We start from the raw sequence: 13499 nt of genomic DNA, 5'->3' as shown, positions 1-13499 counted from the left end.
TCCAGGCAGTGGTCAGCAGCCCCTCAGCCTTGCATGCCATCGGCTCTCTCACGTTGCGATGGAAGGATGGCACCCTCGCATCCAACGCACGAGTAATATTTCGTCTTATCTATTGTACAGGATCAACGGATGCACGCGCGACTTCTGCTGCACAGCAAAGATCATCTCGGTGGCAAGCTCCCAGGCACAGTCGATTGGTGAACTACGCCTCTAGCTTGAACTGGAGTTGCAACAGCGAGGGTCGCGTGCAGCTGACCAGCCCTGCCAGCGTAATCATGGTCCCGTTCACCTACTTTTGAGAACCGGTACTGAGCTTCCGGGGCCCCTGCGAGCTACAGCGGGCTGCTCCAAAATTCCCTGGACTCATGTGTGAAAGCTGCCTTTTTGAGAGAAGCAGTTTCACAAGGGCTGATACGGCAAAAGGGTGTCAAGATGAGGCTTTGTCATGAACGACGGACTTCCTACCACCCTGCTCCGGTCGATTTATTTAACTCATCATGTCATGTAACATATGTTTATTAGGCATTCTCCTGCGGAATTCACTCAACATACAGCAGGCTTGCCCTTGAAATGTCCCAGATATCAAAGTCCTGGTTGGGAACGAGCTCGCACGCCGTATATCCTATTGCATTAAGGTTTTCATTCGACACAATTTAAACACCTGCCTGGCTCTACTTGCTCCCTACCCTCGATCATCTTGTGTTAGAAGCTTTTAGCTCTCCGCAAGAATTAGCAAATTGGCAAAAGGAACAGGCGAGATTCAAGAGCAATGATCAAAATCAAGCAGCGTGAAATATTTTGGCCGGCCACTATGTAAACAGACCAACCGCCGGCCCACTCGTTCATCCCTCGTGGTATTATGTCCAATTGTGACCTCAAAACACCGAAACGCCAAACGTTGATATCGTAACACTCCCGTTCGAAACGCGCTCAGCTTTCAATCTCCAGCATCTGCTTCAGCGCTGCCTCAGAAGCCCTCCACCACCTGCCTCTCTCCTCCAGATCATCCTCAACACCACCTAGTGCCTTCTCCTTCCTCCTGCGCGCCTCCTTCGCCGCCGCTAGGCTGTTCTGCCTCTTCACTTCTAGGGGCTGCAGCTCGGCCTGTAGTCTCTCCATCTCCTTCCGCTTGCGCGGTACCTGCGCACGCAATTGCTCCAGCTGCCTCTCCAGCTCGTGCTTCTGTAGCTTCTTCTCGGCGACCAGCTCCAGCGTCTTGGCCAGGGGCAGGTTCAGGCTCGGGTTCTCCCCAGGCTGCAGCTGCTCACGCAACTCCGCGATCCTTTCCTCCAGCCCGGCGATCCTGTCAGGCAACTCCCGCAGCGTGGCTGTCTCCGTCTGCACACCCTCGTACTTCCTGCTCAGCTCTCGTCCCTTCCTCTCCAGCTCCTCGACCGTGTCGGCGACCTCCATCTTCAGGGCCTTGAGCTGCCCCTTTGCTGCGGCATTCTGCTTCTCCAGCTCCACATTCTCCTGCGGCGTGACGATGAGGGGCGGCTCCCCGACGATGGCGCGGATGAACTTCTCCTTGGTCACCTGCTCCACATACGAGAACCGCAGCTTCGCAAACAGTTCCTTGTAGTGCGCCAGGTCGGCCTCCAGGCTGGCCGGTGTCGCGTCCACGGACGAGCTGGACACGTCGGACGTGCGGGTGCTGTTAGCGTCCTGGCCTGCTTGTGGCAGGGCTGAGGATATAGGCTCGCTGAGTTTTATGATGGAGATCTCGTGTTTTGACTGTAGATCCTCAAGATCCCGAAGGACCTTCTCGGCCTTCTTGGCTGCCATGATGCGTTCTGCCCGGCTCTCGCTGGCTGGCCCGGCTGTCAACTAGGGAGGGTCAGGTTGTTGACTTTGGCGTCGTGAAGTGACAAGATAGAATCGCCCGTTATGTTGTGACAGAGTGTTCAATTGTGTATCAATATCACGGAGTGTAGCGGCTATTAAATCCAATAGTTTCTTGTAGTCGACAACTCTTACCCCGTAAATTGTCTGTCGTTTTGCTGCTGCTGATACTATGTATCTTTGTAATGAGTGAGATTTCGCGGGACCCTAAGGGCGCGACCAGTTTATTTACATTGACCAAACAGGCCTAGCGCGATCTGAACTAAAGTAGCCCGTCCCGAACGATGTCGGCAAGATCCACGCCATCAGTCTCACTTTCCACAGGCGCGCAACCGTTCGACTCACAACCCAATTTTGCTGCATGCTCTTCTGGACAAAATCGCATTCTCCATTGCGCTTTGCTCACTATGGGAAACGACGACTTCCTCACCGACGAACATGTCGCTGATCTACTGGCAAAGGAAGCCAAGGACTGCTCCTTGAAATACTCCACAATGGGGATGGAAGCCTACACCTCATCGCCCTCCAGCTCCAGGTTCGCAAGACTCGACATCCTCGCACCTTCACCTCGCGGCCGCTGATGCATCGCCTCTAGACCGGCCAACAAGGCCAAGCCCAACACACGATTCTTGCGCAACATCATCAAAGGCACCGAACACCACAACAAGACGCTCACAGCAAAGGAGCTCGCAGATTCGCAAGCGCGGTTAAAAGAGCTTGCTGATACAGAAGAAGAGAAGCGCCGCAAGTACAAGCCTACTGCCACCGAGATCCGCGGCCGCCAACTTGGGAACATTGCAGCCCTGCTACAAGGGCAACCCGCCCAGAAGAGGAAACGTGCCGCCCCGACCGAGGAAGACATCACAGATTTACAAAAAGCTCGGGCTGCGGAGGATGCGCGGCGCCTCGCTGACACCGCGGCGGCTCGAAAACGGAACCGTGGCAAGGATGGTAGGCGAAGGAGGTCATTGGAGAGGTATGACGCGCGCAAGGGCCAGGACGGTAATGGAAAGGATCGGGCCAGGCGAGCAAATACGTCTTCTGGAGATGAGGATCGGGGTGTAGACGATCGGAAGCGGAGGCATCGTTCTCGGTCTCCTCAGAGCAGCTCAAGAAAGCATCGCTATCGATCACCTTTAAGGAGCAAAGAGAGAGAAAGAAGTGCACGGAGGACGTCCAATCGACGAGATGACTCTACGGACCCAGCAGATAAATCGTCACGGCGTGCGGACAACGAGGAGGAGGACGCAGACTCAGATCCACTCGAAGACTTGATCGGTCCAGCACCTCCCCCGAAGATGCCTCGAGGTCGCGGTGCGCTCCGCGGGGTCGCAGGCATGGATAGCAGATTCTCCTCCGACTATGACCCCAAGTCTGACGTACAGATGGAAACCGAGGACGGCCGCGACGACTGGGATGACGCCCTGGAAGCTTTGAGGGATAGGGCCCGTTATAGGCAGCAGGGTGCGGATAGGTTGCGCGAAGCCGGCTTTAACGAGGATCAGATCAAGAAGTGGGAGAAGGGCGATGAGAAGAGCATTGACGATGTGCAATGGACAAAAGCGGGCGAGAAGCGGGAGTGGGATCGCGGCAAAGACGACGACCAGACGATCGACGATTGACGCGCATACGAGGAGTTGGTGGTTGAATACACGGGTGATATAATTTACCTGATCTTCAAGAAGTGCAAATCTAATTTAGAGAAAGCTCCGCGTGGCTCAAATTCGGTGCCGCCTGTCCTCCCTTCTCATGAGCATAATGGGCATAACCAAGGTATGGGGCACTGCATCCGGCACTGTTCTATACTGTTTTTCGTGTGGCATTTGATCTTTTTGGATATTACAGTAGAGCATTCAGGTTCGCTGCTTACTCACTTGTCGGGAAACTTAGCAACTAAGACGCCTTCCAGTAAGAATGCATCTAATGTCCAGGCAAGGACGAGGACTGGCTATGTTCAAACCGCAGAAAGGGCCTCGAAATTCCAAGAACGTAATTTGAGGAATAAAGAATCGCATTCTGCCTTCGAGACTGCTATGCTGCACTCACATGCTACACCGAAACCGGCGGGTCTGGACTTGCGCCAAACAGGCCTTGGTGCATATTTTAGCGCATGACGTCGCGCACCCGTCAGAAGTGATTTTGGAGAAAAGGATGGAAAACCGCGACTCCACGCGCCAGCGCAGCAGCAAGGAACCCACCCGCGTACAGCATCGGACCTTCCAAAAGAGAATTCTTTTATCTTGCTGCGACAACCATCCCAACGCAGGATTTGCGCTCTGCTAACACAGATCCTCGGCCTCGCACCACCCACAACGACAGTCACCCGGCCAGCATTGCAGCGCCCCAGAAACAGTCAAGATGGTGTACGTGCGCCAGGAGAAGCTTCCTGGCCTCAAGGAGTACAAGTACTCAGGCGTGGACCACTCGCTCGTGTCCAAGTACATCCTCAAGCCCTTCTACACAAATGTGGTCATCAAGTGCTTCCCCATGTGGATGGCGCCCAACCTGATCACCCTCACGGGCTTCAGTTTCGTCGTCGCCAACTTCTGCACGCTGCTATGGTACAACCCGACCCTCGACCAGGACTGCCCGATCTGGGTATACTACAGCTGGGCGATCGGCCTGTTCCTGTACCAGACTTTTGATGCTGTGGACGGCTCTCAGGCGTGAGTATCTCCGGTGGCTTTAGCGGCATTGCTGCAAGGGCCTGAGGACTGACGTGGCTTCTTCAATATAGACGTCGGACACGACAAAGCGGCCCGCTCGGAGAGCTTTTCGACCATGGCGTTGATGCGGTGAACACCTCATTGGAAGTTCTTCTGTTCGCTGGCAGCCAGAACATGGGCCAAGGATGGACGACAGTCGCGATACTGTTCTGCTGTACGTCACGAGCTGCAAGATCCCGGGGTTCCCTTTTGCGCGGGAATGCGCCCCAAGACATGGCTGTGCATTTTGGCTGACTTGTTGTCGTTATAGCACTCCTGACCTTCTATGTCCAAACCTGGGATGAGTACCACACCAAGACTCTGACCCTGGGCATCGTCAGTGGCCCTGTCGAGGGCATCCTTATCATCTGCGTCATCTACGCGGCGACCGGCTACCTCGGTGGCGGACACATCTGGACATACTCGGCGCTGGACACCATCGGCGTTCCTCGACTACCCTACATCCCAGAGTTCGCCTACAACATGTCTTTCTCGCACTGGTACATGGTTCAAGGCTTTGTGGTGCTCTGCCTCAACACCGTCGAGTCGTGCCGCAACGTCATCAAGGCGAGACGCGCCCGCGGTGACCGCAGCCGCTACGCGCTGGTCGGCCTGGTGCCTTTCTTCGTCACCTGGGCTCTGATCATCGCGTATTTGCTTCTGCAGCCCAACATTCTGCACTGCCACTTAGTCCCCTTCGCCATGTTCTGCGGCATTGTCAACGCCTACTCGGTCGGCCAGATGATCACAGCCCACCTTGTGAAGCTGGAATTTCCCTACACCAACGTCCTGGTGTTGCCTCTGGCCTACGGCGTTTTCGACTCGCTCGGCCCTTGGTTGCAGTATGAGTTTGGGCGCTCATGGCTCGGCTGGCCCAGCGCGCTCGGTGACGGCGTGTACCAGGTAGCATACATGTTCCTCATGCTGGGTGTGTCTATTGGTGTGTACGGGTCCTTTGTCGTCGATGTCATTGTTACTATCTGTGACTACCTCGACATCTGGTGCCTGACTATCAAGCACCCGCACGTGGAACCCCAGACGAACGGAAAGAAGTCTCAGTGAGTATTGCGTCGAGGTAGCGATGGTTGAGGGTCGGATTTGGAGGCATGGCCGGCTTGACTCTGCTACAGATCGTGGCCTGTGGGTGACATGATCATGAGGAAATGTTAGTTCTCGGTCAGTGTCTACGGACTAAGACCTGCTGATTGTCAGCGAAGGAACGGTTATGTTTTATATACGAGATATCATGACTTGTGGGGGGCCAGGAACACACTTCTCGCTTTAGAGACGGAAATGGTCGGTGGAATTGTTGGCGTAAGGATCACGAAAACGGGGGGATTGGACGATCTTTGGTTCTGCTGCATAGGCTTGTGGATTACCTGGTTTTTTGTCAAGCGGATTTCTGAATTATGATACCACTTAATACGAGACAAATGCCGGATTTATTTAAAATCACGCCCGTGGCCTCACAGCCTTTCCCGCGGTCCGTTCGACAATCAGTCGCCTCTCGCAACATTTCGTGCAAAGCGTCACACTTTCAGTCATCGCTCGTTCATTCAAGTATCCGGTCTATCACGACAACGGAAGAAAAAGGCATCGCTTCCCTAAGTAGAGTAAAGAAAAAGGAATTACGGCCAAAAGAATTTTCCCCCAGCCCGTATCGGAATTCCCTGAAGAATATGCCCAAATAAAATGCTCCCAAAACAAGTATCTCAAGTTTCAATGTCCATATCAACCAAGCCTGTCCCCTTTGTTCCGCACTTTCCTCCATATCCACGTGCCAGGTCTAGGTATGCAAGCCAAGCCCTGTGTTTTCCGTTCCCATGCTTTCCATCCTGGCGAAGTGGTCGCCCGTGTACGTCATACTCTTATTGAAGCATTTGGGACAGCCCGATGAGACAACGACCGAGACCGGTGCCCTGAGGACAACGCTGGCCGTGTAAATACGCCGTAAGGCATCCTTTCAAGAATCCAAGCGCCTGCACGCCCACCGTAACCGCGGCGGAATCGGAATCACCCAGACCGCGCGGCCAACGCCCCCCTCATTATCGCAACCTCGAATTCCTTACAATTCTGACGGTGTTGCAATCCGCGAGCAGCCCTGGCACCTCAAAGCAGCTCGTCGCTCCCGGACGCAACGCTCTCCTCGATCGCCTCGAGGATGGCCTTCTCCTCGAACACCGGCCCCTGCCCGTCACACTTGGCCTGATGCTTCAGCCGGTTGCTGATGTCCGCGATGTCCACCAGCCCCCGCTTGTACAACTCATGGCCGATGATGTAGTCCCATGTCGCGCCGGCCGCGTAGAGCCGCTCGCCGCTATCGCTGGTGACGATTCGGTGGCTGGGTGTCTTGTTCGGGTGTTGAGACAGGACATTCGTGTAGAAGTCGGTTGGGTTGTACTGCAGAGGTCCAGTCGTCACCGACGCGCTGCCATGGCCAGGCGAGTGGCCGCCGTTAAGCGAGGACGTCGCTTTCAGAATCTCGTTCTCCGTGCTCATCTTTTGGAGGTCCCGCTTCAGCTTCTCGTTCTCGGATGCGGTCTCGTGCTGTGCAGCTTCCAGAGAGGCGAGCTTCGCCTCGAGGTCCTTGACATGCCGCTCTTTCCGCTCCCTGAAGGCACGCTGACTACACCAGATAACAAGTCAGCACACAAGTCATGTGCAAGATATCAGGAAAAAAAGCAGAGGCACAAAGAAAATTTGTCTGACGTCCTGAGGGGCAAGACCCAAGACAAATCGGCTCCTGCGGTGCGATCTTGTTGCGGCGGCACTTACGCAGCACGGTTTTGGGCTTTGCGCCGTGACTGGGCCGGCGTGAGGTCATCTTCCTCTGCTGAGTTCGAGCCTTGACGGCCAGCATCTAGATCAGCGGCTGGCTCCGGCTTGGTGCTCAGAGACAGGGCATCGGCCTGTGATGGTTTGACTGCAGCGGCGGCAGCGCCATTTATCCCCCGGTGATTGTGGGACTGGCCATTGTGAACGACAGGGTGTTGATTCGGCGGTGTAGGAGGCCCGGGGAATGCAGGCGGCGGGTTGAACTGGGCTGCATATTGATCGAAATTCTGGAACTGTTCGCTGGGGTAGTGGTCGAAGGCATCCTGAGTAAGAGATGTGTAAGCCATGTGAAGCAGTGAGGTGAGGCGCTAGTAATGTGGGCTGCAGAGGGGAGGTTCGGGACAGGTCAAGGAAAAGCGGATTCGAAAGAGCCGCATCATGTACAAGTACATGAAAGACGACGAGAGACTGCTGGTGGGACTCACTGGTGGCGACGTGGTGTTGAAGTCCTCAGAGCCAGCCGAGTTGGAATGTGAAGGCGTCAGAGGGGGGATGTTGATGGGGAACTGGTGATAGGGTGCCTGGGCGCCCGCGAAGTAGGCAGCCTGCGAGTAGTCCATGTTTGCCCACGAAAGAAGGTCTCCAAGACGCGGCGACCGTCTAGCTTTGTCTCTCTTGGTATACAATCGGTGGTTTGAGGAGTTTTCAGAGACCGTCTTTGACGAGAGTGAGCAGGTCCTGCTGGATAGTGTTGCGTCGTTCAGCTCGTCAGAAGCAGTCCGAATTACGGCTAGATCTCCGGGGTAGTCTGCAGGTGGTGGGGAGGGATCATTTATGCGCTGGGCATTTGACTTAGATATACTCCACCGCCCCGGCAGAGGGAAACATGCCTATGGGCTAGTCTAGCTCCTGGGGCACGTCGGCACCCTGGAAACTAGGAGAAACCGCCATCCAACCTTAAAACCTGCCCTGTACCTGGCCTTGTGCGGGACCATGCGCTCGTGGATTCACGGTTGTCCTCCGAGCCTCGAGGGATTGCTGGCCCTTGTTTCGCGGGTGTCAAGCAAGCTCACGCAGGGCGTCCGCCAATTTCCAGAAACTAACACGGACTCGGCGGAGCAATGCTTGGAAGTCTCAAGATCAAGAGACCCAGGTTCGCCACGCGCCTATGTGAACGCTGGTCAGTCAGCCAGCCGCCGTAGGCACGTTTCCCGACAGGATTCTCGTGGACGCCACGCAGCGGGCCGTGTCTCTAATACCCCGTCATTCCACTGTGTTGCACAGAGGGGATGAGACATTGGTCCACTCGAAAAGGCCCAGCATGACTATGTCTGTAACAACAAGCAAATGTCGCTGCAGCCACAGCGCTGCAGGTATCTGGCCCAGGAAGTAGTTCAACTAGTATTCAAAGCCATTGTGGACATAGTTTCCAGGGTTCGGCCGAACACAGCGTGTCTCGCACCAAAAGCTTCTGCTCCTCGAGGTTCTGCGCTTATGAGACTTCAGACCATTTCAAAGTCTCTTGAGATTCAAGGGTCTTGAACCTAGTGGCACAACGGGCCAGTGAATCTGACAGTTCGGATGTCCAGAACCCACATACGAACAGTGCACTGAGTGAGTGAGTGGCCGGCCAATCAACAACATGCAGGATGACTGCCAGCCCAGATTTCCACGCAGCCACGTCCTTAAACTCCAGCATGAGGCCTGCCTTCACCATACGCTGGAACGCTCCTGGAATGCGAAACGCGGTCAGCAGACCCAGCATGCCCGGATTGCATGTTGGCTACATGGACCTGACTACCTGCAACCTGATCCCACTTGGGGACGCTTCTTTGGCTCGGTGTTGGCGAGCGGCGCAAACTTTAGGCATCTCTGCCCAGCAAGGCTGTTGTCAAGCCAGTGACGGACAGGAGCTGGAACCTGGAAAGGATGCTATGAATACGACCGCCATTGGTCCCGGTTAAAATCAGCATGGCACCACTTGCCTGGATTGTCCAACCTTTGCGTTGTAGCGGGAGGAGTTGGGGGTGCGTTCCTGAACCTTGATTTACTACGACGATTCAGTCGTACAGAGGTTGTACAGATCCAGCCTTCCAAAACGCTCGCTAGTCTTGTTGAGGGCTCCACGTCCGCGTGAAGGTGCTTATTTACCGTCCGTCGGGATGCAGCTGACATCTGGCATAACAGCTTCCCGCGATTGTGGAGCCTGGGAGCATTGAGGAAGACATGCTACTAGTGAGTCGATCGACACTCGGTCCCAAGCTGCCCGAGGTACCATCTTCGACGAACCTGATATCGCAAACTGTGCATTTTCTTCGGGTCCGGTCTCTTCGCTTCCTGTGTTTTGCGGTACCCTTGGTAAGGACCTCCTCGACTCTTTGTATGGCTCTGCTTATGCCTCTGAGATGGGTATGCTCAAGCAATTTTGTTTAGCCTGTCGGGGTTCCAAGGCTGGACGACGACACTCATTTCGATAATAAGGGCCGCTCACGTCTCTAAGATGCTTGCTTTTCCCGCAGAGGTATCGCTTTCCAGTCAGCAAAGCATGTTCCCTCGGTCAATACCTTGAGATCCACGGGTTCTCCCATCATCGAGTTCTCGCTTTTGTTAGACACGTCTGACAAAAGTTAGTACGCGATGCGATGTATTTGAAGCTAATTGTTGCGGTGGGACGTCCGGCGATTTTTTCAAAGTATTAAAAAACCATACCTAAGTATTTAGGAATGTGGTTGCGTTCTAGCCACCCTCGGCACCCCAAAGATAAAGAGCAGGAAAGCGGCTGTAGAGAAACCCTGGCGCTGGACGATGAGAGTGCTGACAAAGCTGGTAGGACGCCATTGTGGACTGTCATAGGGTGCTTGGGTGTCAGAATCTCATATTCCATGAAATCTATTTGAGAGAAGAGAAACATGACCTAAGGGATGATCCCGTCGGGCATAACCTCGCTTGTGCGTTTCCTACTGGATAGTGTCCTGTAGGATAGCTCGGATGTGCTATTATGCTGTCCTCGTTATTCCATCATCTTGTCCCCATCGACTCTGCGCCAGCTCTTCTTGGTAGAGGGCCCTTGGGCTTATTTTGCGTTATGGCCTGGCTTATGCTGCTGGCGAGGGCCAGATATGGAGAAGCTCAACAATTCTCCGGCACCTAGGAAGTCTGGCTGAGGGTTTGGCAAGTGCGTTGGACTCCTTGTCATGGTATAATGGCTTTCGTCTGAACTTTCGAGGATCTTTCACAGTTCGACCACAGTTTTTCCTCAATTGTCATTGACCTTTGCGGTGAATGGTCTTCTTTTGCATCGGGTGATGGATAGAGGCAAGTCATCCACTGGCATGATAGCCTTAGATGCAGTTGGACAAACAAAAGTGAATGCCTCAAAAGTGACGCCAGCTGGCAGGGAGCATTTGGGCAACCAAAGGGCGAGAAAGTGACTGTAGCTCGAGGCAACAAGAGTAGGAGCGTCTGAACAGAGCGTTGCAAAAAGGACTGGACACGAGGGCCTGCTTGGAAGACTCGAGGTGACTTACGATTCTATGACACAATGAGAGGCCAAGAAAGTTCACTCGAACTGTTTGACGGGCGCACGATCTCTTGATGGCAGAGTGACCTGACTGGAAAAGACGAGGTACGCGCGGGGACGGCTCGGGGGTTCATTGAATGATCCCACAGCCATCACATCAACTGAGGCCCTTGGGACCTGCAAAGCTTTAAAGACGCAAAAGGGGAGTTGCCAGCTTTTTGGAAGCCACCCAGAGGGAAAGAGCTTCCACCAGCACTTTTGGCAGGTGAACTGTGTAAGCATTTGACTTCCAACCTACACCTCCAACTCCAGCACCATTTTGATCTCCTCCATCCAGCTGTCAGCTACATACCATCTTTGGTCATTTTCTTTTGTTTGTAGCCATTTTCTTCTTCAGCCCTTTGAACAGCCTTTCCTTCCCTGCCACCTTCTCTTGGGCATGGTGGTCCGTCAATTGGAGTTGGAAGAGCAGACAAGCTCTCCACCCACTCAAGGTCAGTCAGCTGCTGTCAAGCGTTGCCTCCTCCCTCTCTGCCTCGTCCTGGTTCCTTCTTTCCTGCCCTTTTATTTCTACGACAGTTCAATTCTCACATCATCTAACTCGCCTCAGGGAACGCTGCCACTCTCTTCAAGTCCATCTCTCGGTGACGGTTTCCGCATTGCTGCCCTGTCGTTTACACCAACTTCCCATTCCTTGTCACAGCAGGCATGTAAGTTGCAGTGGCCCTAGGACCGTCGAAGGACATCGTCTAATTGAAGGCAAGAACAAATTCTGAGAGCAGAACATGACAACATCCATGTCTACTTCCAGCACAACCATCATCCCTCCCCTGGGAAAAGCTACACAGCAACCCACCTACACCACTGCAGGAACTCTCTACAATCCGACCATCACCCCACTCCAGCCACCCTCCCGGAGAGGTCGTGCTTCGAGGTGGGCTCCCCCTTCTCACGCCGAATTGGCCCTTTTCAACAAGTCTGTTCTGGCCGGTTTTCCTTACAAACCCTCCCGTTCTCCTCCCACCACGGCTTCAAGCCTGAAGCACTACACGCCTCTGCAGCAGAATAGCGACCGTGCCATTGAGCCTCCCACGGGTCCAAAGCTCTCAGAACGAACCCTTTCCGAGTCGTCATCTACCCTGTCGCTCAACAGTGCGCCATCGCAAGAGAACATGAACAGCCTTAATAGCAACGGCCGCCTTCTCGAAGAAACGCGTCTCACAGACGACGAGAAGGATGAGGACGAACTGATTCGGATGAGCGTTCTGCCTGTCAGAACAATTACCAATCTAGCATCCTACCCGAACCCTTCCCAAAAGCTGGCCCAAAAGGCCCTCGACCGCGCTCGAGAGACCTTCAAGGCGGCCGCAGAGACATCTCGCTCTTTGACTCCCAATCTATCCCAACATGGTTCTCAGAGACGGGAAGGCCCAGGAGCCAGATCAACTTCTACAAACGTAGACCGAGAGAACCTTCCCCCTTCTGGCTGGATCTCCAAGCACGACCAGTCGAAGAACGCTACTAGATCCAGTGTTCTCTCCAGTGGCCCTGGAGCGCCTCAGCCGTTGACCGCCGGGCCACCAGGTCAGAGGCAGTATAAACCTTCCACCTTGGAGGCTACGTTTCGTGCTCTGCAGTCGGGCAATCAGAAGCAGTCCTCTGCGACCGACGAGACATACCTCAATACGGATTCTTCTCTGGTCAACATGGGAATATCAGCAAAGATCACAGCTGCTTCTCGAATTCAGTCCCCAGACCAAGCGCACCTCGCAACCAAGGACTACTTCGAAGCTTCCCAGCCGATTGTGAACCCTACAGCCAACATGGTGCTCCGGTATGATCCCAGTCAACCACGTCGACGCACACAAGATACCCTCTCCGCTGAAGCAGTCAGAGTCTACTTCCCCGACGGGTTTCCTCCAGATCTTGGCCCTCCAACCGTTCCCTTGCTTTCTAACAGCGCCGGACGTCCCGAGGGCCGCTTTCCTCCCACCCAAGAGGAGCTTCGACTGAGGAATGCTCGCTGCAAGGTCGCTTTCTACAGCGCCACCCAGGACCTTACAAAGACCCTAGATGCGAGAATTGCAGAGGCGCAGGACAAGCTCCGAGATCTTGAGCTCGGTTTCAACAGTGCACGCGAGCGTAATGCAGCTCGCAATGCGGAAATTGATCTTGTTTTCAATTCTTCCAAGCTTGGAAAGCCAAGACATGAGTTTTCCATCGACTTTGCGAATGAGTTGCCAACTCATGAGGCCGCTATACCGCTCGTCAATATGGCATTTTCTACACTGCTCAACTACTGGGCCGATGGACGGCTCATGGACGTCCCAACCGGCTTCGGAAAGATGGAAGACAACAAGACCTGAACCCACAGCGAAGCAACACGTGCCGTCGACATTTGGGAGCCATGGTGGGCTCTGAACGAGGACAAGTGTGACAAGACAATGAAGAAAGGGGCAGAGAGGTAATTGAAAAAAATAAAATGCTGGAGACGCCACACAGATCTGTTGGTGATGAGGTAGCTTAAGGGAGAAGTTTTTCTAATTTTCTCTTTTTTGGAACAAGGGCAGTTTCCACGAGGATAATTATCTTGGGCAACCCTTGGTTGGGCCACCAAGACAGACAGACACACAGTTTGAGTGACCGGGAGATGGCCA

The 13499-nt window shown here is 54.2% G+C and overlaps 5 protein-coding genes across 5 annotated transcripts; 3 read left to right on the top strand and 2 right to left on the bottom strand.

The window, feature by feature from the left end:
- Positions 1–930: 930 nt before the first annotated feature.
- Positions 931–1785, bottom strand: J7T55_011935 (60s ribosomal protein l37; the record flags this gene model as incomplete). Its single annotated transcript, XM_053136772.1, has 1 exon — positions 931–1785. One exon carries the CDS (start codon positions 1783–1785, stop codon positions 931–933), a length of 855 nt encoding a protein of 284 aa, XP_052999740.1.
- Positions 1786–2249: 464 nt separating this feature from the next.
- Positions 2250–3464, top strand: J7T55_011934 (uncharacterized protein; the record flags this gene model as incomplete). The annotated part of the gene is made up of 2 exons (XM_053136771.1): positions 2250–2377; positions 2438–3464. The coding sequence occupies 2 exons, from the start codon at positions 2250–2252 to the stop codon at positions 3462–3464; spliced, it is 1155 nt and encodes a 384-aa protein (XP_052999739.1).
- A 736-nt stretch (positions 3465–4200) lies between these two features.
- J7T55_011933 (cdp-alcohol phosphatidyltransferase) lies at positions 4201–5609 on the top strand (the record flags this gene model as incomplete). The annotated part of the gene is made up of 3 exons (XM_053136768.1): positions 4201–4508; positions 4580–4722; positions 4819–5609. 3 exons carry the CDS (start codon positions 4201–4203, stop codon positions 5607–5609), a joined length of 1242 nt encoding a protein of 413 aa, XP_052999738.1.
- A 1047-nt stretch (positions 5610–6656) lies between these two features.
- On the bottom strand, positions 6657–7942 carry J7T55_011932 (bZIP transcription factor; the record flags this gene model as incomplete). The annotated part of the gene is made up of 3 exons (XM_053136767.1): positions 6657–7173; positions 7323–7645; positions 7808–7942. 3 exons carry the CDS (start codon positions 7940–7942, stop codon positions 6657–6659), a joined length of 975 nt encoding a protein of 324 aa, XP_052999737.1.
- A 3685-nt stretch (positions 7943–11627) lies between these two features.
- Positions 11628–13208, top strand: J7T55_011931 (uncharacterized protein; the record flags this gene model as incomplete). Its single annotated transcript, XM_053136766.1, has 1 exon — positions 11628–13208. One exon carries the CDS (start codon positions 11628–11630, stop codon positions 13206–13208), a length of 1581 nt encoding a protein of 526 aa, XP_052999736.1.
- Between the last annotated feature and the right edge of the window lie 291 nt (positions 13209–13499).

The sequence above is a fragment of the Diaporthe amygdali genome, assembly GCF_026229845.1.
Source record: "Diaporthe amygdali strain CAA958 chromosome Unknown NODE_2_length_3802984_cov_64_841326, whole genome shotgun sequence".
Classification (NCBI taxonomy): Eukaryota; Fungi; Ascomycota; class Sordariomycetes; order Diaporthales; family Diaporthaceae; genus Diaporthe; species Diaporthe amygdali.
Note: the sequence above shows the minus strand (reverse complement) of the source record. Positions and strands in the feature narration are given on the sequence as shown.